Here is a 27,535-nt window from a genome sequence, read left to right on the forward strand (position 1 = left end):
ACTCATACGAGGAAGCGGGCAATGTTGGAAATGTTGGTGTCCCACCCCAAATACCTGAGGTTCTCTCCCCTTTAAAGCGATCTATTACATATCATGTAATTTCCGACTCACAATGTTCAGGTAACGCAGCAAATTCAGCTCTGGATTAGATATAACTAAGCCCTTGAATATTTCCTTCGATTCAATTACACTTCTCTTGATCGTCGTATTTTTTATTGTTTTGTTAAGTACCTTTGCCCGGGTATCCAATTGATTTATTAGGACAGGGCCTAGGCAGTGGTGTAGCGATGGTACAGCAGGCCCTTGAAGTTAGGGGGCCCTTATCATTTCAGGTGTATTAAGAGTGAGGAGAAAGTGATAGAGAGTGCCCAAAATCTGTAGGTACTCTATTATGCCTAGGGCCTGATTTCCTAGAATAAAATTATCTTTGATTAAGTGAAAAAATATAAGATTCGCCTAGAACTCTCACCACATTCACAAATAAATCTGTGAAATTCAATTTCTACGCGGCTGATGGTCATCTTAGTTTTTTCCTATGCTTAAAATTTTAATGAATTTTAAGCAAACTTAATTAACGGAACTGACAGCGGCTATTAAAGTGGAACGCTGTCGTTTGAATTTTAGAGGTTTCCCGAGATGCAAGTCACTCTGTTGCATGGTTGGTTTCCTAATAATCATGATTTAAAATTTAATAATGTATTAATCATTTTTATTTTCTGTACAGCCAAAGCTAAAGATTTTATTTTCACTATATTTAATCATTTATTCATGTGAGGGCGTCCTAAGAATCAAGGAATTGATCTCCTCCCCGAGTTTCCCTTTGGAAATAGTTCTGAAAAAGTGCGAAAATACTCTAGAAGAATTACTGGATTTTTTACCCAGATTTTTGTAAACGTCGGTGTGGCCCTTGAAAATCAATTATGGATATTAATTAAGCCTAAAACCTCGCTCCCTCGGCTACTTAACTTCAAATATTTACTAAATTCAGTAAATATCCAAAAATAGCAATGAAATGAAATTAGTAAATGGAAATATTACCCTCTATAATTTGAATTTATAGATGCCAAATGACCTGGAGTTCGGTTAAAAATTACATTACAATTTAAAATGTGTTCGCATAGAACCACCAATATTCTCACAAACTTGTACCATAAAATTTCAGATCTTAATTATTTTCCCTGCACAATTCGTTCTGTGTTTGTCTTAGTAATTTACCCAAAAAATAAGGGGCCCAAAAATGTAACTTTGCATAGGGCCCAAGAAAAGCCTAACCCGGGGCCGTATTTCATAACCATCCGAGGGCAGCCACGAGCTCCGAAGATGTTAAAGGAGGCTCTAAGCCATCTGCATCCGTCAGCAAACGCCGTTTGAGTTTAGCAAGCAGAGAAAACCGAAGCAGTCGACGCCGCAGAAACAATCCGAACGCCGTTCTGGAGCAAAGGGGGAACAGAGGGGAAGGGGTAGAGGGCCCCCTAAACCAACGAACACGGAAGAGGATAACTGCCGGACATCGCGGAGCATAAAGTACGCCAAGAACAGCGCCGAGCATCCCGAATCAAACATTTTTCGCAAGCCGTCAAACGGTGAGCCAGAAAAAGGTCGTCATGAGAGAGGATGGAAATTATGGAGAGGTAATTATGGGGTAGACTGGGTAGGTAGGCTTGGCCATGTTAAACCATTGAACTTAATACAATATAGACATCTAGCGGAAATAGTTTGAACTTAAGAAAATATTTTCGTCTGCTAGCTGTTGGCACATCACGTGTTCTTATAGTTTTTGTAATGAAACAATTAAAAGCGTTCAATTTAATTTTTAAAGAACACAAATAGATACTGTTTTTTCCAAAAGCAAAAAGATACAAATAATGGTAAATATATATTGTTTAATTAGCTATTACAATATTTTGCTACTAAAACCAAACATTCAGCGTCGTCCACTAATTAAAATCGGTTTCCATTACTAAACCCAAGAAAAACCCGTTACAACTTCTTATTTTGAACGTCTAGCAGACGAAATTATGTGTACACGTATATTTGTTAATCTAGTAATACAGTCTGACTTAAGATGGCGCTACATTCTAAGGTTAAAGTTTTAGCTCGAGCTACGTTACCGTCGGTGTGGTGGGACGCCCGTATTGGCGGAATACAGTTTTCCATTCCAGGATACGAAGCATTCGTATTCCTAGGTGAGAGTGCATGGTGGCGAGCCACATCAGCCAACAGCAAAGAGTTCTCACACAACGCTGACCACTAGGGAGTAGGCCGCGACACCCATAACGATGTAAGTAAACAGCATGCTCAGGGTCTAAATGTGACCTATTAACCACTTGGACTAGAGACCGATAATGCAACTAATCGGCACCCGAAAAATTCCAACGTAACGGCGTGGAAACCACCGGACAGGAGGCCTGACCCAAACCCACAGAAATGGGAAGATGGTCACTACCCGAAGCAGGAAAAAGCGCCCAAGAAGCGAGAGAGGCAAAATCACTACTGACGAACGTAATATCAATTGCTGAGTACCTCATCAATTAAAAGAACCATGGTATCATGACCCAGATACCAGACAGGCTGTCAAAATGACACCAGCTGAATCCTCCTGCGAATCTCCCCAAAAAGAAGGGTGAGTGTTGAAGTCCCGAACAACCCAAAAAGTATCAGACAAAGAAAGGTCCCAAAGCCTCGTAATCGCATCTGGGGCCGAGCCTTGCGGATTGTACAAAGGTACACCAACTTGAAGACAAATGGACCCGAATGTCCACTCCTTCCAGAGCCCGGAAAGTAGGACAAGCTAAGCAGTATTGGGGGAGATATCTAATAACAAGAAGGGCTACGCCCCTATGAGCACGAGCTGGGCGATCCGGACGATAAACTTGAAAAACACCAAAGCTTAAATTAGACCAAGAGGCACAATGAAGAAGTCTCTCGAAGATTCCTCTAAGACCAGATAAGCCAAAGCGCCAAAATATCAGCAACCGACTCACTATGCTCAGAGTCAACTGGATGAAGCAAATTAAGAAGCTGGTTCCCAAAACGCTTACCCCACGGGGAGGGTAGGAAATCCTGGTCCGCAAAAGAGGAAATATGAGAAATCCTCTGGTAGTTATTGTCTAAAAAAAACACATTCGAGACAGCGCTGAGGAAAGAAAGAAAGGATGACGGAAAAACCGGATGTTTAGAAGCAACTGCCGGCGGCGGGGCAGGATGAACCGGTGAAGGAGTGGAAGACGCAGAAGGACCCGGATGAGTCGCCGAGGTAAACGGAAGAACAGGAAAAGTCGTCGGTGTGACTCAAGGAGCGGGTGGGTGGGACGATGCTGTCGAAGCATAGGAGGCAAGAACCAGGGCCTCAGACTGAATACGCTTGACATTAATTTCCTTCCGATATACCGGTCAATCCTGAGAAGAAGCAGGATGACCACCACCACAAGAGACACAGTGCACTAGAGACGTACAACCGGAAGGCTCATGAGGGCCACCACAACGAACAAAATGGCAAGAAAAATGAGAGTTCTTCCAAAGGCTGATAATAAATGAAGAGATAATCGGGAATATCCAATTCCCAGGTAAAACCAAGTAGAACAAGCTTATAGTTTGCACCAAGACGGTGGATCTCCTTGGTCGACTTATTCACATCGGTACCAGGCTCAGTTCCTCGATGGAGTAAAAAACTGGAACATTAAGAATTTTAAGAGGACAATAGACAAGTCGCCAATCTGTGATGGAAGCTGAAGAAGAAGCTATGGCTATTCCACAGAACAGGGCAGGACTATGACATAGCCACCAGGAAACAAACGAATATCAGTAACCTTACCGACTTTAGCCGTAGCAAACGCAGCACAAACATTTTGTATAATAGTTGGAAGAATATTTCGATGATTACTATGAAACTCTCGATTTTAGGGTAACACATAACGCTGATTTCGAAAACATGCTAAATCTTACCGTTTTTGTTTAGTAAAGTTAGAAATTCGTGATTTGTATTCAACGGGGGTTCATTTTGGACGGCCAATTTCGCTGTGAGGGCAAACTTAAATTTTCATTTTTCGACATTCATAAAAATGCGCTTAAAATAAACTTCAATTTGATGTATAATACCTTATGTCTAAACGTTTTCTAATAGGCGAAATATTAGATCAAACGTTAGTGATAATTATTCGAAATTTTCAAAAAGATTTTTTCGTTCGTTTCTTTAGTAGGCTCCGGCATAATACACAAAATATTGTCTAAGGGAACGAAGCACTTGTCTTCTTTCAACATTCGGATTTCATAAATCGAAGCACAAAGTCATTTTCTTCCTCAACCTAGCCTCAACTGCTTCGCAAACGTGAGCCACATACCATTCTTTGTCGTAAGTCGCTGCTACATTGGCTAATCCCCCACATACTTAACGTCATCAAATTGTAGCGATATGGCACGCCAAATCGAAAAAAAAACCCTAATTAAATCACTAAATTAGAGTAGAGAGCACTATAATATAGTACAAACGTCAGCTATAAAATAATAGGGAGCACAGTATGTCGTAGGGAGCTCTATAATGAAGTAGGGGCACTATAAATATAGTAGAAAATTTATTTATAATATTGTAGAAAAGTTCTACTATATTATAGTGATTTTTTCTACTTTATTATAGAAGAATGTTTTAATACGTTAGAGATACGTTTTCTACTATATATATATATATATATATATATATATAGTGCTCCCTACTATATTTTATTACTCCTTACTACATTGAAGTGCTCCCTACTATTTCATAGCTGACGCTTGTACTATATTATAGTGCTCTCTACTCTAATTTTGTGTTTTAATTAGGTTTTTTCCGGTTTGGCGTGCATTATCGATACAATTTGATGACGTTAAGTATATGGGCGATTAGCAAAAGTCAATATGACTTCATACAAAAAGGCTTGCTCTCGCTCGATTTCGTAGCTTTGGCCATGCTTGTCATGATATTTCTTGAGCATTAATAGTAGTAGACGACGCTTGTTTTTTTTTCTATCCAATAAGAAAACGAATGCTAATTTTCGCGAAACCACGTGATTTTTAAAAGAAAAGTAGTACGGTTGCAACGGGGTCTCCATCGAGAAACGGTTTGAAAGAATTTTTGGATTGCCTCCAAAATTCGTCTGTTGCTGACGTCACTAAGATGAGATCCCATTGATTTTCAATAGGATCTCATCTCAGTGACATCACGATGTTCGTTAGCAACGAAGTTACCAACCTTAACCCTTAGCAACCACAGCGTATCGAGGAAACCTTTTATGGCCTAAAATTTACTAACCTTGAATCAGGCTGACGGAAGTCGCTCAAGGTCATTAACTAAAGCGCTCGTCTTTCGGTCGGCCAGATATAACATGCGTGGGGGGGGGGGGGGGGGGGGGACTAGCTCTATGCCTGGTACAAATGACCTTGACGGACTCTCTCTCTCTATTTCGAAGTGATTGATGCACGGGGAAACCAGAATTCTACAGGGGAAGGCAACGCTTTACTCGTCCTCTAAAATTTACAGTCCGTGGTGAATCAGTCTTGGAAATAAGAATTTTTTTTCAAATTAGTCCTTAGGATTAGTGACCCCTATTGTCTACAAAAATAAACTAGTCCTTAGGACCAGTGACCCTTACCTTCATTTTTTTCTACTGGTCCCATTGAAGAATTATTTTTTATTTAATTCGAGAAAGCTCGAATCGTGAATCGCGCCGCGTGTTGTTTTATGTCATTATTCATTGTAACTTAATACCACGACTAAAGGCTGCTGGTAACTTCGTAAGCCCTTCATCTTAGTCTAGACTCTCTAGAGTGACGTTTATTGTGTTAGAAAGAAAAATGTTGGAGTAGAAATTGGACGAAAGCTTGAATTTTTTATTTGGTCCCGCCTCAATTCCCATAAAAAAGTGAATTATTAAACTAGTCGCTACGGACCAGTGAACCCCAGTTTTTTAATTGAAAAACTAGTCCAAGCAATTAATAAACTAGTTTTGGACCAGTGGAAGGTTCGTGGAAATTTTTCTCTATAATGTATAGAACCAACGTCAATTTGCCACAATGAATCACTCGGAAAAATACATGTTGAGGTAAGGTAGGGAACGCGAAAACGAAAATAAATTTAGTCGAAACTAAAGGTAAACTATATAGAAGCTCTTTCACTTTTTCATATTTAGCCGAAATTGTGCCAGTTAATTCGAGTTATGTTATCAAGAAAGGCGGGATCAATTTCGGACAGACTTTCTGCTATTAGTTTTAGATGATCTGAACAAGAGCAATAAAATACTGGACACAGCTCAAGCTCTGGCTAAAGATATGTTATTGAATACTCATTGAGAACTGTAAATGTATGTATATGCGCATTGTACGAAGGTAACCATATGTTACATAATTACTCATAAGTATGCCTCTTTATAACATTTCTATAGAAAAAATTTCCATGTTTCACAAGGAACATACAATAAGGGAACCCCAAAATGGCAAATTCTTATAACCTTGCATTTTGGAAAGGTAACCATGGAAATTAAATCTCGTGATGGTGAGTCACGAGCTAAGCTCCAGATTGTCAAAGCCAGAAACGTGCGGTTAATGAACTAACTTCTGTTATGTTGTTGGTGAATTTTTCATCACAGAGTGGGAAGTGATGTAATTTACATTATATCCTGTGAACAAGGTTTCAGTAAAGAAAATGCTTTTGATTGCCTAAGGTTTCAGTAAAGAAAATGCTTTTGATTGCCTGAGGTTTCAGAAGGTCTCGTATCGCATCTGTATAGTCAGCCACTACGTTTGATGAGCTGACTGATGAAGAGAGAGTTCCTTTTTTGTGTATGTTTTCGAAGGCAAAAACAACTGCTCTGGAATCGAGCTTGCCAATTCCTCCAGACATTGGTCAAAGAATACCAAAAATATTTCTACAGTATCACTCTAACTTTCTTTCTTATCCATGTCCTAATAAGAACTTAATACACAATGCAGTTAATTCAGTTGTTAAATTGATTGCTTGGTAAGTCTCATTGGTCAAAATTAATTGCTATTAAACTTTTATTATCCGATCCAGATATTCTTGGAAAGTAGTTTCCAGCCAAAGAAGCCTTTCATTATAAATAGGTAAACAATGTCCCTAGTTTGGGATTCTAGATTCGTTAGAAAAATGCCTATTACGAGAATTGTGTATATCGAACAATTTTTGAAGATCTCCATGTATTTTATCGTTGGTCCTGCAGTCTTAAATTTGGTAGCCTTGACCTGACTGAAGCTGAAAATACAATAATCGCCCCGGTTTACTTTCTACTTTTCCAAATTGTTAGGGTAAACACATGCACTTGTCAAATTTTTAACTGCCTTAACTGGCTCATCTTTTTGAAGTTCATATAGCTCAGTAACATACTTCCCAGAAATCTCTGTAGATCCTTCTTCCATTTCAATATCGAGCAATTTGTTTCTGACATTTTTTATGTGGAATTTTTGTACTAAAAACTCCTGCAAGTTTCCCCATCATTGCAAAATTGGTCTTATGATAGTCTGTGAACAGTCGTATAATCAAAAACCCACAATCTTCAATTTGACAAACAAGCATAAAAGTTAATAAATAGAGATCACCTTCCGTGAGTTGTTTTGAAACGAAAAGGCTCCTGGTTTGTTGTCCCTTACGAAAAAAAAAAACATTGGAAACCAATCAAATTCAAATTGGGACTGTATTTGCACCAATTCGGATATGTTAGAGGCCAATTAGGGAACACTTGGAGATTAAATTTACAATTGGTACCAATCTGACCTTAACTGAAACCAACTTGTTATAATGAAAATTCCAATTGGAGTATGCGCAACACAATTGGAACTAATTAGATATGAAAAGGTCCCCAATTGGAGTGATAATGACCACTAGACTCATTTAAACCATTTCATACTTTTGCCTCAAATATTATCCCAATTGAGACCAACAACCTGGAGGTTGGATCCAATCCCTTAAGAAAAAATTAAGTGGTACCATTACATTACCTAGTGGTTCCATTTGGTTTCCTGGTGGTATCTAATGGGTTCCATATGGGACAACTGTTAATTCAATGGGGTCTATGGTGTTCTAATGGGCACCGTTGGTACCATTTGGAAATCAAATGAACTCCAATGGTACTTGATGGAAGTCACCAAGCTCAGAATGGTTCCTGATGGAAGTTTCCAGACTGCGAATGGTATCAGTTAAAGTTTGTTTGTAAACCAAATGGGTTCTAATGGTTTCGATTGGAACTCAATGGGCTCTGACTGCAACTGGGTTTTCTTTAGGGTTCCATTTGGAAACCTAATGGGCTCTAATTATTGATTTAAATCACCTATTATATTTCAATGTAATTTTAAATGTCAATTTAGTGAAAATGCTAGCTACAGCCCTGGGTTAGTGATAGCCCACTGCCATACTTTTTCAGACATAATTGCTGCAAGTAAAATTAATTTATCCAACAAATACCAAACTTTTTTTTCTTTTATTGTCTCCTCAGAATTGCTTTATCATCCAACTAAACTGACTGTAATAAAATTTCTCTTTAATATTTCCATGCAAATGCATCCGTCTTAAAGGTAAATGTAAACAGTAACCAATCGAATTGTCTCCCTAATTACATTTCTTGAATTGTAACAGTCATATTCATTACTGTAAACTGTAAAAATATAATGTTATCGGCAAAGTGTGACTCAGTTCAATAACTATTTAACTATGATGTTATCATTATAGTTGTGGATCATTTATTACACTATGTAATGTTTAATTCCAGTGTGAGTACCAAAACCACGTAACATGAAACTGGGGTGTCACGACACGTGTACAATTCGCGTAACTGTGTTAACAAACTGGTTTTTTGATATAACACCAATTTGAACTGTAAAAATGCAATTGGAACCACTATAAACCTCCAATTGGAACCACTATAAACCTCCAATTGGAACCACTATAAACCTCCAATTGGAACCACTATAAACCTCCAATTGGAACCACTATAAACCTTCAATTGGAACCACTATAAACCTTCAATTGGAACCACTATAAACCTCCAATTGGAACCACTATAAACCTCCAATTGGAACCACTATAAACCTCCAATTGGACCACTATAAACCCCTACACTACAATTGGAAAATCTAAATATCCCATTTAAAAAAAAACACAATTGGAAAAAAAATTCTACAATTGGAATAATGAAATATCCCATTTAGAACCAATAAGGAAAACAATAAACTCTACAATTGGAAAATCCAAATATCCCATTTAAATACAATAAACAAAACCAATTGGAAAAATAAATTCTACAATTGGGAAAACAAAATATCCCATTTAGAACCCATAACAAACCAATTTAATCCATCAACAATACCAATGTGGAAACAAATGGGAATGGTCCAAAAATACAAGTGGAACCAACTAATTGTTACCAATGTGTAAAAAACAAATGGTTTCTATTGATTTTTTTGTAAGGGGCAAGACAACGAAAGCCCATGAATCAAAAAGCACAACAGTTGATTTGCTACAAAAGTTTGCTTTGGAAGCTCAATTTCATCAGCAGAAGGATCTATATTATATCTGCTATGTGTTTTGTAGTATCTTTTAATCAAAAAATTTGGTCCAGCTTCTCATCGTATATTAACACTGGTTTAATGGACATCTCATCGATTATTAAAGATAGAAAGGTTTCATGTGGATCCAATTTATTTGCTTCAAACACAACTCTTTCTTTGATGGCTTTTGTTACTACTCTTTCACCATCAATTTTTACAACATATTTTTTCAGAGTCATCTTAGACATGCAGAAGCTTGAGCAAACCATTTTAGGTGAGTCAAAGTTCCATATGGCACATAGTCGTACAGTGTTTGTTGAGCATTTACTCTTATAATTCTTAACTAAATCTAACAGGAATAACGCCGCTTGTTTTTCTGCCTCACTAGTTTCAGGTAAGGCTTTTGTAGAAATTTCAATGAGGATTGTCTTAGTGAGTCTACTTGTTGCTGTGAGTTTTTGTTTGGCGGCAAATTGTTTATGGTAACCTTGAGTTTTTGTATTTGGACTATTTCATTTTGAATTTCACCTTTAGCTGCTTGAGGAATGTATTCTGAAGAACTCTTAAGTAACATTTTAAGCATGTTTAATAGTATCAAATGTTGGTTGACATGTATGTTTATTTGTAGATTCGCATGTAATTTTGCTTGAAAGTTCTTGTACTAAAATTATCCGAAGATGTGGTATTTGTGTTTGATTAATGTAGCGGAGCCTAAATCATATTAAAGGATGTTATCCCCTGGAACTTACATGGTTTCATCTTAATTCTTTTTGTCCCCCCAACACATCCCTTTTACCCCCTCAACCATGCATGTGTATAATATAACAACACTCTTTCCTCTTTTTTTTATACACAGGTAGGTAATTTAAATGCATTAATGTCTTTAAGGTGATGGTTTCTTTTATCTCGGGCCGGTTGAGAAGTGGTTAAGGGAGATGCGGCATATATGTCTGGCTCTGTTTGGGCCTTGTCGTTAGCTTGAGAGGCTGTTGATGATATGAATTTAAGACGAGACTGGATTGTGCCCTGCCGTATTGATGTTTGTGGAACTACGGGAAATTTTATTTGGCTTTGTGAAGGGTTTATGTGGACTTGAGAAACGTTTAATTGAACTTGTGGAGTGTTCAATTGGGCTCGTATCATAGGTGTAGAAGTATCCTCAATAAACTGCAGGATGTGTCCTTGTTGTGGTTTAACACAGACTTGTTTGTGACTAGCCTCCATCGTGCCTCTTCTGATTTGGTTAAAATGACGTTGGATATTTGTTTATTATGAAGCCTTCATACTATTTTTTTTTAATTTTCCAAATTTTTTGGCATATATTGGGTCAGATATTTGATATTTCAGTTTGAAGTTGGATTGATTATTCTTATTGGGAGAATTCAGGATCACTGTTGGGTTATCCGAATGTGATGGTTTTGTATTATCCTGTTACCTTTTTGGAAAACATAAATCAAGTCAAGTCTTACCCACTGGCGATTTCCCTGTATGGTTGGGTGTTTGGTGAATATTTAGTAAAACTCGTGTTTAGTGATGTAAGTCGGGTAAATACCCAGTGGGTAGGGTATTTTTAAATAGGTATTTACCCGGGTATTTACCCCATTCACGGGTAAATACCCAAAACTAGGGTTTTTATGATTAGGGCGTTAGTTAGTATCGGGTCGAGTGGAGCTATCTGTTATCCTCCTTGTCTACATCTTTTGCTTGGTTTGGGCTTATTAGGTAGGGCAATTTGGGCAAACTACATTTTTAAAAGCAGTTTTATATTAGTCAATTTTATTTCTAGCCTGGGAGTTATTCAAAGATAAAAATAAAGGTGTTGCTTTCATATATATTGCTGTAAGGAATACAAACATTCTAATGTCAACAAAATGACAAAGTATATCAGGAAATGTTTTAATGGCCCACATGAAATGAATAAAATCTTTAATTGCTCATGTTACTGTTAGTGTTAAGCCGGGTAATAAAATAGTCATGATGAGGAGTCTGAGGAGAGCCAGGGGCAGCAGAGACTTAACTTTCAAGTGATCATCCAGATAATGAATAAATAATATTTAATCTCATATGTAATATTACTATGTAAAATTTGCAAAAAAAGTAAAAAAACAATAATTAATATTTAATATGAGAATAACTTGATGTGTTTGTGGGTTTTTCAATTACCGTATTCTTAATTGAATAAATTAAAAAATATTTAACAAAGAAATTAAAGGTGTTTATAAACACCTGGGTATTTACCCGGGTAAGTACCTAAGGTATTTACCCTGCGTTATAAATACCCGGGTATTTTACATCACTACTCGTGTTAGTCATGTGTCGTGATCTCCGGTTTTGAAAATATTTAACCTATGATTTAAACAATCGATGCTTTCAATGGTTCCACCACCAATTTTCTTGAGGGTGGTTTTGACAGTACGGACAGTTCTTTCCGCTTGACCGTTGCTAGCTGGGTGATAGGGTGCTGTCCGGAGATGTATAATTCCAATTTTGGATGTAAAATCTGGGAATGATTTACTTGAAAAACCAAGTTCAGTTTTTGGTAACCAGCATTGTCATTATACCAAAACGTGCTATATATTGGTGTAGTAAGCGAATCACAGCTTCTGTGAATGTAGTTTGTTTTACCCCTAATACGATCCATTTTGTAGGTGCATCCACAATTATTGTATGTATTATTATTTATGTATTTGTTTTCAACCAGGCCTGCAAAATCAGCATGGACTCTCTTTCCTGGTAATTTAGGTGTAGGCCATGGACAAATCATCACTTCACTTCATTCTCAATATCCAAATTTATGTTTGGTCTGGCTACTGCTTTCATCGCTACTGTTCCATGATGAGAGCTACATTCTCTTAGAAAAGTGTATTTGCAAGCTTGTGAAACAATGACTGTTGCCACCTAGGTTGCCATGTAGAAGGATATTATATATGTTTGATAGTTCATTTAGAACAAATACTTGAAAGATGTCACTTTTTTTTTTTCAATATTGGACTGGCCGAATGGGGCATAGGAGTAATTGCCCTATATGAGCCCTAGTTCTAATAAGAATTATTTTGCCGTCCCAAATTACTAATTTATTAATCTATACAGTCAAGAGCTAGCATCTTCCTACTAATACTTTTTTTTTCTCTAGAGTTTGGGAAGGGCTAGGGCGAAAAGCCATACAGCCCATGGGGACCATTCGGTTAACATTTAGCTTGACTGTGCATTTAAATTAGATAATGAGGAACAGTCCTGAGATACACAGGTACCAGTAGTAGTCAGCCGATTATCACAGTTCAGAGTTAATGAATTAAATTCTATATCACAGTTAATTGACGGTGAAATGAGTTGAGTATCACAGTTAGGCATGCTTTGATGAAACTTGAGACTCTTCAGTCAAGTTTGGTATGGTATTATAAGTAATAGATCACAAGTAGTAATTGATATAAATACAAGTTTTCCAAAACTGAATTTAGAAAGTAGAAAAAGGGAAAAAACAACGCCTTAATTATAGGACTTCACTTACATGATTTTAATAATCTTGGAATTTTGGGCCATTGACTGTAATTTTACACAAAGATTGAGATTGTGTTTATTACTCCTAGATACAACGCAGCATTACAATAAAACAGGTGATAAATAATTTTGTTTTTAACAATTGCTACAAATAAAATAAGACATGCATGGAATACATTACAGTTGGGTTTACGGAGTCTTTCCTCCAATACAATAAAATCCGTTTATAGAGATAATTTTCCTTTCATCAATTAGCGACCAAAAACTATCGCTACGCCCCCTTTGGTTCACCTTTGAAACCTAGATAAGTAGCGGCTAAAGCAGACTCTATTAGTTTTTCCTCATCGTTATTCGTAAATTTGACTTTATAAATAATGATACTCGCATTTTAATATAATTTTGGCATCGTTGGATTATATTTTTCTAAGAAAAAACGCTGTTATGACTTTTTAATTTGTCTGTAGCAGACGCTAGATCTTAGGAGCAACCTCGGGGAAACTCATAATAGTTCCCTTTTTTACGAACCTTGGCAGAAAATAGCGTCGTTACTCCACCTAGACTCACATTGGGCCTATATTTTGTAATTTCAATTTTGAATCGTTCGGCATCAGTTAAATTGAACTCCGTTTAAATAGCCCGCTGCATTGATAACCCACGAAAAGAAATTGTAAACAAACATTTCAAATCACCCGCCGTTTCCAGCCCCAGACTTCTCCTCCGAGCAACTACAATGGCTGCGTTCAGTAAAAAACGCTCTAGTGACTATTTATTTGACGCTAGAATAGAATCTATGATTAAATCTGGGGATGGCATGATAGCGACAGCTAGCAGACAACCGCTATTTACTAGGGAAGATCGTATCACGCCATCTGTTGGAGAGCAAAAAAATTATGAAAACTGATTCTTTAACGTCGGCTTGGCGGTCAAGAAGGACCAAGATAGAAAAATTATATTTTGCAAAAAAATGTAAAAAAGTCTATTTACTCAATGGAAACCAATAATGAAACGTGGTAATTATTATTATGAACATAAATATTGATGGCATATACATTTATATAAATTATACATATTTATTTTCTTGTAATAAGTGCGTTGAGCAAGAACAACGGGCTAGCTGTAGATGAGTATGGAATATATCATTAAAGGCAAGGTGATAAATTATTCTCCTTGAAACAGAATTGATTTTGAGAGCTTCTGCCTGATATGGCTTGGACTTTCAATTGCAGATTTTTACATTTTGCAAATTTGTGGAGTCTTGACTTTGCAGTTCGAATGTTCGATGCCCACTTCGCCATCAAACATATGTTTATATAAAGATCTGATAAAATTTCGATATAATTCGCAGAACTGCAAGCTCAATGGCCAAAGAGATCTTATTACATTGCACGAGGGGCTGATCACTCCGCGTAATCGGTGTACAGAGCCGTACGTTTGACTGTACTAATGGGATTACGCGTAATCTTTGAAGTCCAAGCCACGTGTTTAAAAGGCGCTCTTTAAAAGGGAACACTTGTTGCATACCGTACATGTGATAAGTTTCCATTATTTTAAAGATTTTGAAGATGTTTTATTGAAGGGTCTATTCTTCGAAATTTAACATGCCCTAGGCTCCCATTATGAATCACTCGATGAAAAAGTAGAATTCTGAATTTCTGATCCAAGTTGGCCGTGCCTTGAAGATGCAACTTCCATTTTCTATCAACAGTAACGGATTTCGACTGACAGGAAAACTGTCGAGAAATTAGTTGCAAAGCTATGTCGTTTTGTGAGTTGACGTAGTTTCTTAACTCTAATCTTTAAATCGCTATGAAGAAACGTATCAATAAGCTTAATAGCTTTTGATAAAATTAGGTGAAATTATAAGTGAACCTCACACTAGTCAGTATTAATCAATTGAAAAAAATTATGAACTTTGTTCAGTATTCCTACAGATAAATTACAATAATAATTTCCTTATACTGCCCTTGGTTGCAAAAGTATTGGGTGTTTGTGAAGCTGGACTCACGACTATTTATCTAGGAGCCGCTGTAATCAAGCTATCATTTTTCATTGGTACTATGATACATTTTTCTGAATATTACTGTAAGCTATAGTTTTTTCCCCTTTACTGACTGGTTTGGCAAATTTAAAAATTTTCTGCGTCTTAGACAACTTATGACAAAAAAGCCAAGGTGTGCAAAATTTAAATTAAAGATTTATCCTCTAACAAAACTATGTAATTAACCCTAGGTAGAGCATTTTCAGAGTGTGATTGTTTAATTTAACATTTTCAGAAAGATTGGAGTTCAAAATAAAGCTTGATAATGAACAGCCACGATTCCAGTCACCAGATGGAAATTGCATCAGCTTCCAACCACACTACTCTTGAAATACCTCGAATAACATTTGATTTAACATTCCCAAACCAAGAAGGAACTTTCAATCGCACTCTACGTGTTCCTGTTGGAAATGGAGAAACCCGACAATGGCTTGTCTCAATGACCAGATCAACTGTCAAGCCTTTCAAGCATTTCTCTTTTTATGTCATTGCTAGTAGAACTGTCAACGAACGACAAACTGGCCAAAAAGAATTTTATCTGGGACTCCAGTGCTGTGTACAAATTCTGAACCTTGAACAGAAATTGTTAAAGAAACTAGAATCAACTCGCGGTGTGTATGGTAAAAATGGATATCAGGTCTGTTGCACTATGTTACCCAAAGAACTACCTATGACAGAAAACATTCTCATATCGCTCACGTTCAATGATGAAGTAGAATCAGATGGACAAATGAAAAAAATGTTGGACGATGAGATTCTGTGCGACGCAGTGATAAAAACTAAGGAGAAGGAGCTTAAGTGTCATAAGTTTATGTTAGCGGCAAAATCTGACTATTTTCGTGCCATGTTCACGAATGAAATGGTGGAGAGCAAAGCAAACTGTGTTAATTGGGTGGACGTTTTTGATGCTGACACAGTCTCTGATTTATTGCACTATATCTACACTGATAAAGTTCCACCTAAAATAAGCAAGACTGTTGTCGCCTTGGCAGAAGCGGCTGCTGTTTGTTTGCTAGATGGTCTTCAAGATATTTGTGAACGAAAGATGCTCAGAGAAATAAAATTTGATAATATCGTGCAAATGATTCAGTTGGCTGAGAAGTTTAACATGAATTCTTTGAAGGAGGCTACTATAAAGTTTGTTCTCGACAACTATCGTGAAGTCACAGAGTCGCAATCTTTCAAGGATATCAGCCCTGAAATGAATGCCAGATTGTTGTCAATGTTCATTACAGTGGTTGGTGAGAAGAAGTTGGCCAAAAAGCCTCGAATTGAATGAAACATGTTTGGTTTTTAAAATTTAAAATACTACCCGTTTGATAGTGATTTAATTCTGCTGTAATGTTTTTTTTGTGACTAGTTTCTATAAATTTATTATATTGCCTGTATGTATTTTTCCAAACTGTCCTATTTCTTGTATACCATTGGTAACCCTGTTGAGAGTTTGGTAGCAGTTATAAATTTACAGTAACCCACAAAGCCTGTGTTTACTGGGATGGAACCCTTCTACCAAGGTTATCTTCTTGAATAATGTATCTCTTGGGGCCTGGAATTATGGTTTCACGGAGCCCGCTTTGGACTGCCCTGGTATTCAAATCTGATTTGTTTTTTAACTTAAATTGTCTACGTGATTGTATATCTAAAGCCTTTTAAGAATATGTAATTTTTTGTACCACTATCAAATCGTTGCGTATAAAATAAAACCATTAGGGGGAAACTGTGAAAATGGCGATTTGTGTTAATTTTCATGTTCTATAAGTTTTTACTATGGTAGGACACACTTTTTTTTTATCAAAACTTTGATAGGTTTTCTTAAAATCGTTCATAGCCATATTTTAATTAACCATTTAGTTATTTAAAACAAAACTTGAGCCTGGCAAAAGAAAATTAGGAGCATTGATTTCGCAAACTCGTCTTAATTTTGCCCAATATATACTGGTCGAAATGTTTCTTGGCTTGTTTCAGAAAAAAAAGGTCAAATACCTGGAACCAGGAATCCGTAACGCTACTTGGAATGAGTATCTCCCCATATCCCCTGTGGTATTTTGTGGCGGAACATTGTGGGAGGGGCTAGAACGCTTATACCGCCTTAAATGACGTCAAATTCAGTGACAAACAAAGGCTTATAAGCTCCGTCTACTATGTTCCGCGAACTTCCGCCACAACAGCGGGGAATCGAAGCCGTTGTTCATTCCAAGTAGCGTTATGGATTCCTGCTGGAACCTATATACTAATATATGATGTTTGCCTGCAACGGCGAGTCGAGGCGAAGACGTTCGCGCTTATGTCATTTCCGTGAGCTATTTTATTTATTTATAATTGTCTATTTTCGTTAACGCTTGACTAGCTGCGTACGAGGTTGATGGAGGGGGGATTTGGTAATTTCAAGATGATTAAAATTAACTTATTTTGGTCACACTAAGCGATTACGGGTTAGTGAGATAATTATGTTCAAGGGGAGGGTGATTGAGATTTTGTTTTTAATATAATAAAGATAAAGTGGGCATCATCGACAAAATTCTTCATAGATTGTTATAATGCACAAGGTGATAAAAATTTATTCAAATTTAACTGTAATATGTAAGATATAATGAATACATCAGGGAAGTGACCACTGCATTGTGTTGTTTCCTTGATTTTTGGAACAAGTTTTCGGATTTGTCTAGTTACAGGGGCTAACCACTGTCAGATGGCCCATTCACCGATTACGCGTACTCTACACTGATAAAGATTACGCATCATCTCATTAGTACAGTCAAAGGTACGGGCTTGTACACCGATTACACGGAATGACTAGCAACTCGGGCTAGATAATATTCTAATTTGACTTCTGTATTTTATTACTGGAATTCGATTTATTTAACCAGCTTTACATTTCCTTGTTCAGTAGTTTTGTAATTTCTGTTGTTATACATATCTTTCTCTTCTGTACATTAATTTCTACTGTTTCTTCATGAAATATTATTAGATTGATAAGTTATGGATAAAAAAGAGTACCGTATAAAAAGAAGAAATAGAGAGCTAGTAATTTAACCAAGAATAAGCTAAGTAATGGGAAAGTTTCAGATGTGGCCAATTCAAATTAGACATCAAATAAAGAAGACGTTGCTAATCGGGTTCCAGCTGAATTCCCTGATGTTAACGAAACTAATTGTTACAGATCTGATGTCAGCTTCTCATCCTCTGTGAGAATGATTGCAGATCCCATACGTTCTCGTATTAAACGTTAACGCAAAGCACTTGTCCAATTTGAAAGGGGTGAAAAAGAAAGTATTCAACGAACCTAATTAATAGAAAGTTAGCTAAAGGAACATCGCCCACCGGCCTCGACTGATAGGTCAGTTCCAGCTTTATAGAAGGCTATCCTAAATGTACAACGTCATATGTCATTGAGAATCATGAAGGTTATTTTTTGCTCTAACCATGGAGAGATTTTGCACACCTTACCAGCAAGGCGAGTTGTAGCTCTCGAACACCCCTTCAATTCCACCATTTAAAAACAACGAGGTGTCAGCTATCACATAACTTATAAAAAAAATTCTCTAAAAACTTGAACTTGCAAAGAAAGGCTTTAAAACGTCAAAGAATTCTTGGAACTGCCGGAGTGAAAGAGATAAAGCGGAGACGCACTATGGTGAAAACGCATGAAACCCCTAAATGTCGCAACAGGTCGTGAAATATATGTATTTTCTCAGAGTGATAAAAAATCGAGCTATCGGACATTCCCATTTTTTTGTGTAAGGAATTTTAGATTTTAAAAAATCCTTTATTTTCTTTTAATGTTTTTCATATGAAGTTTATGGCAGCCGGGAGTAGTGGCTCACTCCTGTAATCCCAGGCGTCCGGGAGGCAGAGTTTGTGGATGGTAAAAAAAAAGTATGGCAGGAAATTTGTTTGTACTTGATTTTCAAGTACCGACCAAAACGGTACCATTTTAAACCGTTAACAATTAAAAAATATAAATATTAATAAAAAGTTTTTTTTGGGCTGAAAACCAATTAATTGAAATCGGCTTTCTTTTACAGGATCAGTAAATTATGTAAGCCATTTAAAGTTTTTCGTGGCAAAATTCAAGTATTTACAAGCTATATAATCACAACAATATTGATGTTTACTTATTTATTGGGTACAACGGTGTGTACTATATTCGTACCGTATATGTACATGAGTAAATTTTGTGTACCAGCTTATGGAAGTACTTTTTTACTTCCTTCAACGATTTAAGTTCTCTGTCATGTATATTTCGCGTAGAAATAAATTAAATTTTCGAAGTTTGCGTCAACTGACTAATATTGGTCTGTGTTCGTCTCTCCACGTCATCCGAAGACTGACGTTTTCGTCGAAATGCCTGACCAACAGACGAGACTGAATTTGGACGTATCCTTTTCGGAACTCCCTGATGAATGAATAAAAGAAAAATATGAACGAAACGGCGAGACACCATTCAGCGACTGAAGCAATCAGCAGCTCCTGAAATCCCTGCAAAAAAAGCAGGCACATTTTAAACAGGTAAGGTAGTAAGAAGATAGCAGGACAGTATCGTAACTTAGAACGTTGAAGCCCATCGACGAAACGCGTTTTGAGGCCCTTACTGATCACGAAGGATAATATTTCAGAATCTTTCGGCAGTGGCGGCTCCAGGTTTTTTGGGTCTGGTAGGCCAAGTAAGTGAGGCCTCTACGTTTATTTTTAGGACGCTGTTAGAAGCATTTAGGGCCCATTTTGTATTTCCTAAAAGCTAGCTTAATATGGCGATTAATCCTCAAAAGTTCACTGTAATAAGTTTTAATATAATTTCAAAGAATTTAAAATTTATCACCCAAAGGTTTTCGTTAATTTAAACTTTTTTGGGCCCCGTTGATAAGATTTGAGGGCCCCTTCAAAATTTCAAGGTAGTTAGGCTATGGCTAACTTTGCTTACCCACTGTCAAGGACCCTACAGGTTCACCAGTGGCGTAGCCAGGATTTTGTTTCGGGTAGGACGGGGGGCACACCATTGAAAAAAAAGTAAAAAAATAAAAGTATTAGTACGTACGACCATACGTTTCGGGGGGGCATGTGCCCCCTGTTACCCCTCCCGGCTACGCCACGGGGCTCACTATCTAGGTTCTTTGGTGAAGCTTAATTTAAGTTAATGAAGGTAACCCTTATAGTCCAAGAGCCCATGACAAAATAAGCATGTGATAAGGTACACGATGTGATAAGGTGCATGATGGGTCAAGGTATTTTTTAATTAGGTTAGTGATTTGTAACAAAGAACTGTTTATCTTACGGGTCAAAGTGGGGGCATTCCGGAAATACGAACCACGTGGAGTTACTTCCGGTGACCTTGAAAATTGATATGACCTGATATTGGTATCATTCGATTGGTCTCAAAGTTCTCTTACCAAATATCGCTAATTTAACGATCAAGTAAAAACCAAGAGGCGTATAAGATTAAAAAAACTTATTTCAAGCCCCTCCCAAATTTACATGTATAAGACAAAATTCCTTTTTTAGTCGTATTCGCCGTTTGTTTCAGATTTGAAGGTTAAATTAGCGATATTTGGTAAGAGCACGTTGAGACCAATCGAATGACACCAATATCAGGTCATATCCATTTTCAAGGTCACCGGAAGTGACGTCACGTGGTTCGTATTTCCGGAAAGCCCCCACTTTGACCCGTAAGATAAACACTTCTTACAATAATCTTGAAATCTTAGTTATTATTTGATGCTTTAAAAACGTGTCGTGCGTGCAGTCTTTCGGTAAAATAATTATCCCCCAGCGTCCAGCTCGAACGTACCCCCGAGTGCGGGGCCGGGACAACTGTGAATTATATTCTTTTGAGGCTCTAGGCGCAATTTTGTTCTAAATCCCTCTATGTAAACGCTAAAAAGGATCTTATTTTTTCCTATGAGTCAAGGTAAAATAATGAAGAACATGGTTATTGCTGGAGATACACTTGGGAGAAGGGTTGAAACATGGTGCTCCTCATGTTGTACTGGCCCTGGCCTCTCTCGTCAGTACAGAGTAGCGATGATTTTAAGATAAACGTTTTTATCTGTGACTTTAGCACAATAGAAAATAAAGCGATAATTTATCTCATTTTCTTGGAAGGATTTTTCATCTTTTTTTTTCAAACCTTTTTGAGTTAGAGATATGGGCTTATTTGTTATCGAAACGTAGTCTGTCTAATTTTGTAAATCTAATTTAGTACTGCTCGAAGACAGGAACGTCCTCCCAAATACCATAGCTTCTTGCTTTCGTGTATTTACCTTATCTCCTGGCATTCTCTTGTCCTTTTTGTAATCGTGACCTGCAGAATTCCACTGCCCAAGACCCATTACATAGAAAACAATCACTTTATTTCTATTAAGGAAAACGACCATAACGTTTAAATCAAAAAGGCTTTGAGTGACATTTCGAAGAAAAATGAAATGCAATTGCGATATGAGGCATAAGAGAGGGTAGTCAGGTGTACCAATAGTAGGTTTAATCACGATAATTAACTTATGGAGATCAATCAAAATCACCAAGAAATATTGTTAAAACAATGAAATTGAAGGAAAAAATTGTGGGAAATTCGGGGTATTCTACAAAATGTTTACGAGTGCCTACCCTCTCAGATTCGTGAGCAAAACATGAAGTTTGATTTCAATTGTACTGTTTTATCTAGAAGGCAAAGGATACTGACAACGACGGAGAAAAAACTGAAAATACTGATGGCAAGCCTCGTTCGGCATATAAATATTCCATTGAATTCCGGATAAAGCTGATACGTGAGGTACGTTTGAATAGCGGAGTAGACTACACCGCATATGAATGTCGTATACGCCCCAACGTCATGAGCGGCTTCAATAGCCGTCATCTTTAAGTAGTCACCAAAAAAAAGTAATTAAAGATAATGTAATTATTGTATGTATTTCTATTTAGGAGAATGACTATGTTGAGACGTCTTTAAGCGTTGCTCCCAATCTCCCTCATGCTCGAACAGTAAGCACCTTACTCCCAATCCACCTCATGCTCAAACAGTAAGCACCTTACTCCAAATCCACCTCATGCTCGAACAGTAAGCTCTTTACTCCCAATCCACCTCAAGCTCGAACAGTAAGCTCCTTACTCCCAATCCACCTCATGCTCGAACAGTAAGCTAAGTGTTTGTTACCGGTTCTGCCTTGTAGAAGGCTATGTGTTACGGGAGTTTCGGAAATTCTCCGCTAACTCCGCCGAAGCGACACTGCCGTCGCAAAAGCCATTTGCTGGTCAGGTTTTTTTCAAGTGATATATCCAGGTAGGAATTACTATTATTAATCCAAGGTCTGAGCATAGTCAATATCTCCAAGTACAAATAAATATATTCTTGATACTACCCTTGGGTAAAATGCTAAAAAAGTGAGTCCTTACCGGATATGACGCGATTATTATGAGACCCAGAGACGACAAATACCCGACGACCGACGACAGTGTGTTCAAATACTGAACTTTTTTTGAGTGCTCGGAAGCCAATTCTTTGACCAGCATATATCGAACGTATATTGTCATGGAAGCTGCATAAATGAAATAATTGAGAAAATGAAAAGCATGTATAGGCCTATATGAAAATATAGGACACTACACCACTTCAGTAATACGGTCCCTGCAAGCGCAGTGACTAACGCGTCATCTATACTATCATAGAATATAAATATATTTAGAATGTAATATACTTTTCTCCCGTTTCTACAAAAGGTTAATAGTATCTGCTTTCGAAAAACTGGCGTAGATGGCACCGCAATAAATAATGAAGTGTTGTCTTATAGGTATTAAACATAGGTATATAATATTAATATTAGATACAAGTGGATCATCTCCCTATTTTGCTTATGTAGCTTTCGACGTTTCGCGTTCGTTTAAAAATATATGTACCTTTCGGAAATAAATACCTCATACAGTGACTGTCTAAATCTTTATAAATGTATTCCGTGCAGAATAATTTTTACATTTTAAATCGTTAGATGGAGTAGGATACGCTGTATACTTTAAGCCGTGATGTGGTTAGTGAAGAGGGATATTTTTAATTTTTATGATCTAGATGGAGATATTGTATTACTTTTATGGAGTAACACTTAAAGAAAACTTGGCTATATTTAGGTTATTCCAAACAAAACTCACACGCTCCGAAAGACACTGTTAGAAAGATTGCGAATATGCCACTTTGAGGCATGTACCCAGCTGCCTCGCTACAAATGAAAATATAAATAAAAAATTAGTGTTCATATATCGAGCAGTTCAACTAATTTTACACAAATATTAATATTATATTTCGTACATATTATTATCCACCACTCTCCGCCATTCCGTTGCTACGCAACGCGTTTTGAAATTTTTAATGTATAGGCTTAGTCTATCTTTTCTGTTTTATAGTTGCAAGCCAGATTTCCCGTGCGGTAATGATGTGTACCAAAAAGGACGAAACCGGTCTACTGTTGGAAATTCTGGCTATTTCATTTTATTTAATTAAGTTTGTCACTCGATGATCTATTTGGTACGAGCTATTGGCAAGTTTCGAAATATCTTCAAAATTGTTAAGGGTTTAGCTTTTTATCTTTTTCATTATGGACTATTTTACTTATTCGCGTTTTTTGTCACTCTTTGCAATGAAGTCCATAGCCGTGGTTCCTCTTAACTTAATATATTTCCAGAACCAAATATCTCTAGCCTCTAGGCAATCCTGAAAGTAGGATAACAGCGCCTGGTTTATTTACTAAAATAGCTTGATGTGGCTAGTGCCATTCTCTGTAGATGGAATGAAATTTTGCCTAAGGACCGGCATTCTAACGAGGAGACTTAGCCCGAGGTGATAATCACCGATTTTGTTGAAACTAAGTGGGTATGTAGACCTTATGGTAACATGAAATTTCACCAAGGTTAAAGTTGCAATGGGCATTAGTTTTGCCATGGCAACCGAAAATGTTGTTGACAACACAGTACGTATATTTTCCCATTGAAAATAGCATGGGAATCTGAGCGCTTCTAAGGGTCCCCCCCCCTGTGAAAATTTTCAAAACCAAAAAAATAGATCAAAATTGACAAATGAAACTAATTTGATGATATTTTGATGAATTTTGGTCAGAATCAGTAAAAATAGAGAAAAGTGAAATATAAAAATAAAAAGTTGTATTTACCAACTAATCGCCAAATCGACGGTAATAAATGAATTTTATCAAAATTAATAAAATAGAATTTAGTTGTTTGAATTTGATTAAAATTAATAATTTTAATTAGAATTATTATTATTCTTTTTTAGAAGTGCTCAGATTCCCATGTCATTTTCAATGGGAAAATATACATACTGTGTTGTCAAAAACATTTTCGGTTGTCATGGCAAAACTAATGCCCATTGCAACTTTTCCCTTTTTGAAATTTCTTGTTACCATAAGGTCTACGTACCCACCTATAGTTTCAACAAAATCGGTGATTATCACCTCGGGTAGTCTCCTCGTAAGTCACACATAATGGTGAAGCAAAGCTCTTTATTTAAAGGGCCTTTTCAGTGTGCATAGAGTCACGTAAAGCGAAAAGCTCGTAAACGGCTGGATAACAGGAAATTTTGTGTATTATAATCGAAAATCGTGCGCTTAGCAAACCAAAATTGAGCAGTTTGTGAACGTGACTTTATTTAAACTGAAAAGGCTAATTAAACCTCGATTAAGTTAGGAATAGCAAATATATAATTATGTAACTCTAGCGAGAGTATTTTCATTGGAAATTTATTACGAATACAGTTTTCATACCTAATTAGAGGCACATACGGGGTGACATGACCTTGAATGACCCCGATGATGTAAGATACTATGGCTCCGGTGAAAAGGGAGATACCTGCTAATGCCGGTAGCCATCCCGGCTGCAAGCACAACATTTTAAAAACCTCCCTCCGATTCTGCGATGTCAACAATATCCCTTTTGGCAAGCTGAATTTACGACTCTTCTAAATCAGATAGTTTTTTCTACCGGTACTTGGGAGTTATAATACAAGTACACGCGAAATTATCTAATCTACATGTGGCACCGATTGCTTCTAGAGAAACTGTAAGAGTACCTCGTTTAGTCTATTATGGACAATCAAGTTACATAAATGGATGCGTGTGATTTAAAAAATTAAATTAGGATGGTTTCTTTGCAAATGTTGACTTTGTTTTATCAGTTCAAACTATACTTTCTAAACGTTAAAATTAACGTCTCGGTATAATATCGTCTTCGAATTTTTTTGAAGTAGGTCGTCACTTATCGTTAAAAAGCAATAAGAGTTTCTGGTTTAATCATTTATTGATAACGTATCAAATGTATAACGTATTGGAATTGGCGATAAAGTGGGGTGTATCGCTTATTCAACAATGACTATTTTCATTGTTTTATTACAAGGATTCCAGTCTAGTACAATGCAAACCTTTTTCGCTAATTTTAACTTTTACAAGGTCAATGGCATCTCAAAACGCCCTTGATACGATCTCGATTCGGATACACCATGAAGAAATGTGGTAACGGTACCATCCAAATTCCCCTTCCCTGGGAAGAAGGGACGGAAAGGGGAAGGAAATCAAGGGGCGGGATCTAAGGATAGCAGAAGAGTGTAGGTGTTTAAGTAGAGTAAATACATCGCGAGTAAGCAAGACAAGAGACGGATAGCCAACTAGCCTTTTCAGTTTACGTAAAGCCACGTAGTGGCCAACGCGGGAAGTTCATAAACTGCTGGTTTTCCGTCTGCTAAGCACACTATTGGTTATTATAAAAGCCAAATCGTCTACCTAGTCGAGGAAAATTCGTGGCTCTATGTACACTCAAAGATCTAATTCTATTCTATACGAAAGTGGAACAATTAAAATTGAACCAAGAAGAAAATTTAAAATTGATTATTGTAAAGTAAATAAAATTTAATTTTACTGAAATTAACTTAATTATACGATGTTTAAATGCCAGTATAATCAGGATACTCGCTATACAAGGGTGTTTCAAAAGGTTTATGCAAAAATTTTAAGGAGTTGTAGGGGGGTGAGTTGAAACTCTTGAGAAGTATGCCTGTTTTTTCCCCATTTTTCTACAATGAGTTAAAAGAGCGCCAGAGAGCTTGAAAGTGTGGCCTACTAGCCCCTGGAAGTAGGCTGCAACAAGCGCACAACAAAGCAGCAGGGAAACGCGAACATTAAGGTTTGGGTTCGTGTGATAGGAAAAAAGGACTTTGTAAACAAATCGAGGTAGCCACCGTAAAAAGGTAACTTAAACAGTATTTAAAGTCCCTGCTGCTTGGGTTTGCGCTTTTTGCAGCCTACATCCAGGGGCTAGTAGGCCACACTTTGAAGCTCTCTGGCGCTCTTTTAAATCATCGTAGGAAAATGGAAAAACAAACAGGCATACTTCTCAACTCACCCTCTACAACTCCTTAAATTTATTGTATAACCTTTTGAAACACTCTGTATATTTACTATGATAAAACCTGTACACTGTTCTGCTAACTGTCATCTGACTCATCCCATTGGACTCGACGCCCTGAATGCTCTCCCCGTTTTCACCCCTTTTGAAGTGATGGATGAGCTTGGGAAAAGGGAAGTGTGATTAGTCAGCGATACCGCGTTTTCCCCTCGCGGACTTTCCCTATTCCCCTGTAGTTTCCTCAGTGTCTGCCCGGTGGTTGGAGCCCCACCCTTAAACAGTAGTTTTAACACTCTTTGCACATTCACTATTTGGTGGATACAAATAAGGACAAATAAATGCAGTTGCCTCCTTTACAGAGAGAGATGCCGATAAAGGTGATTGAACCGCTCTTTTTAGGGAACGGAGAGCCACTGATGAAACCAGACTCACCGTAGGCTTTCTTCAGTAGCGGCACTTGGATTCTTTTAAAGGAAGGCAAAAACATTTATGGCCCCTCAAGTCTTATTATTTTTATTTATGTTAAGACTAATTTTTGACCTAAAATGTACAAATTAATCCTATAAGGCTGATTTTCTTCCGGCATCTTTTTTCGAATATTGGCTTTTTCTTAAATTTGTTTTCCCCTATTATTCCAAGTTAGTTATTCCTAAGGAATTATTTTAAGTTTTACTATTTACGTACGTAACACTTGATAACATTATGACGATGTTTATAGAGGTTTGATATTTTCTTTTTTTTTGTATGTAAAGTGGTTGGAATAACAATATTATTATAATTTCTGTTTAATTGTAATGTTGTATCCATGGACTGAGTTAGAATCTTGAAGAATCGATTGGGTTATTGGTATTCAAATGGTGGTGAATGATATGGAAGGTAATTCTAACAATATATGGAGAATCAATTTTGACGAGAGTGGAAATTGAAATAGAGTACATGACCAGATTCCTTTAGTGAGACAATATTACGTTCCGCGATTTTCAGTATAAATGCAATGTCTGGATTAAAACACGAATAAAGGTTTCAAACTGATTAAATGGAGCTTTAACTTAATTAATTTTTGTAGAAGAAGGGCTAAATGCT

The 27,535-nt window shown here is 37.0% G+C and overlaps 2 protein-coding genes and 1 long non-coding RNA gene across 6 annotated transcripts; 2 read left to right on the forward strand and 1 right to left on the reverse strand.

Annotated features, from left to right (window-relative positions):
* Positions 1–6,151: 6,151 nt before the first annotated feature.
* On the forward strand, positions 6,152–6,918 carry LOC149951563 (uncharacterized). Its single transcript, XR_016480025.1, has 3 exons — positions 6,152–6,332; positions 6,414–6,658; positions 6,693–6,918. It is a non-coding gene; the product is annotated as an uncharacterized LOC149951563 (long non-coding RNA).
* A 7,713-nt stretch (positions 6,919–14,631) lies between these two features.
* On the forward strand, positions 14,632–16,772 carry LOC149951564 (kelch-like protein 8). Of its 4 annotated transcripts, none has more exons than XM_090170070.1 (2): positions 14,632–14,791; positions 15,300–16,772. In XM_090170070.1, exon 2 carries the CDS (start codon positions 15,330–15,332, stop codon positions 16,341–16,343), a length of 1,014 nt encoding a protein of 337 aa, XP_090026196.1. In that variant the 5' UTR covers positions 14,632–14,791; positions 15,300–15,329; the 3' UTR covers positions 16,344–16,772. The 4 variants fall into 4 exon arrangements, with proteins under 4 accessions (XP_090026196.1, XP_090026198.1, XP_090026199.1 ...); XM_090170072.1 differs by lacking the exon at positions 14,632–14,791 and adding an exon at positions 14,933–15,078; XM_090170073.1 differs by lacking the exon at positions 14,632–14,791 and adding an exon at positions 15,095–15,197 and having other exon boundaries at positions 15,271–16,772.
* Positions 16,773–19,168: 2,396 nt separating this feature from the next.
* On the reverse strand, positions 19,169–25,127 carry LOC149951565 (DNA damage-regulated autophagy modulator protein 1-like). The gene is made up of 6 exons (XM_090170074.1): positions 24,820–25,127; positions 23,198–23,265; positions 22,451–22,593; positions 21,737–21,914; positions 21,322–21,407; positions 19,169–19,543 (listed from the first exon to the last, which is right to left on the reverse strand). Exons 1-6 carry the CDS (start codon positions 24,942–24,944, stop codon positions 19,343–19,345), a joined length of 801 nt encoding a protein of 266 aa, XP_090026200.1. The 5' UTR covers positions 24,945–25,127; the 3' UTR covers positions 19,169–19,342.
* Positions 25,128–27,535: the final 2,408 nt, after the last annotated feature.

This window comes from Leiobunum rupestre, chromosome 3 (genome assembly GCF_980474605.1).
Source record: "Leiobunum rupestre chromosome 3, qqLeiRupe1.1.hap1, whole genome shotgun sequence".
Lineage (NCBI taxonomy): Eukaryota > Metazoa > Arthropoda > Arachnida > Opiliones > Sclerosomatidae > Leiobunum > Leiobunum rupestre.

Bases quoted from the DNA above. Each gene is read 5' to 3' on its own strand.
- LOC149951564 (XM_090170070.1), top strand. From the start codon at position 15,330: ATGAACAGCCACGATTCCAGTCACCAGATGGAAATTGCATCAGCTTCC.
- LOC149951565 (XM_090170074.1), bottom strand. From the start codon at position 24,944: ATGTTGTGCTTGCAGCCGGGATGGCTACCGGCATTAGCAGGTATCTCC. The intron at 23,266-24,819 runs GTATGAAAACTG...TTTCATTTGTAG, and splicing joins CCGTATGTGCCTCTAATTAG to CGAGGCAGCTGGGTACATGC. The intron at 21,408-21,736 runs GTATCCTTTGCC...ATAGAAATAAAG, and splicing joins TTTTTTCTCCGTCGTTGTCA to TGATTGTTTTCTATGTAATG.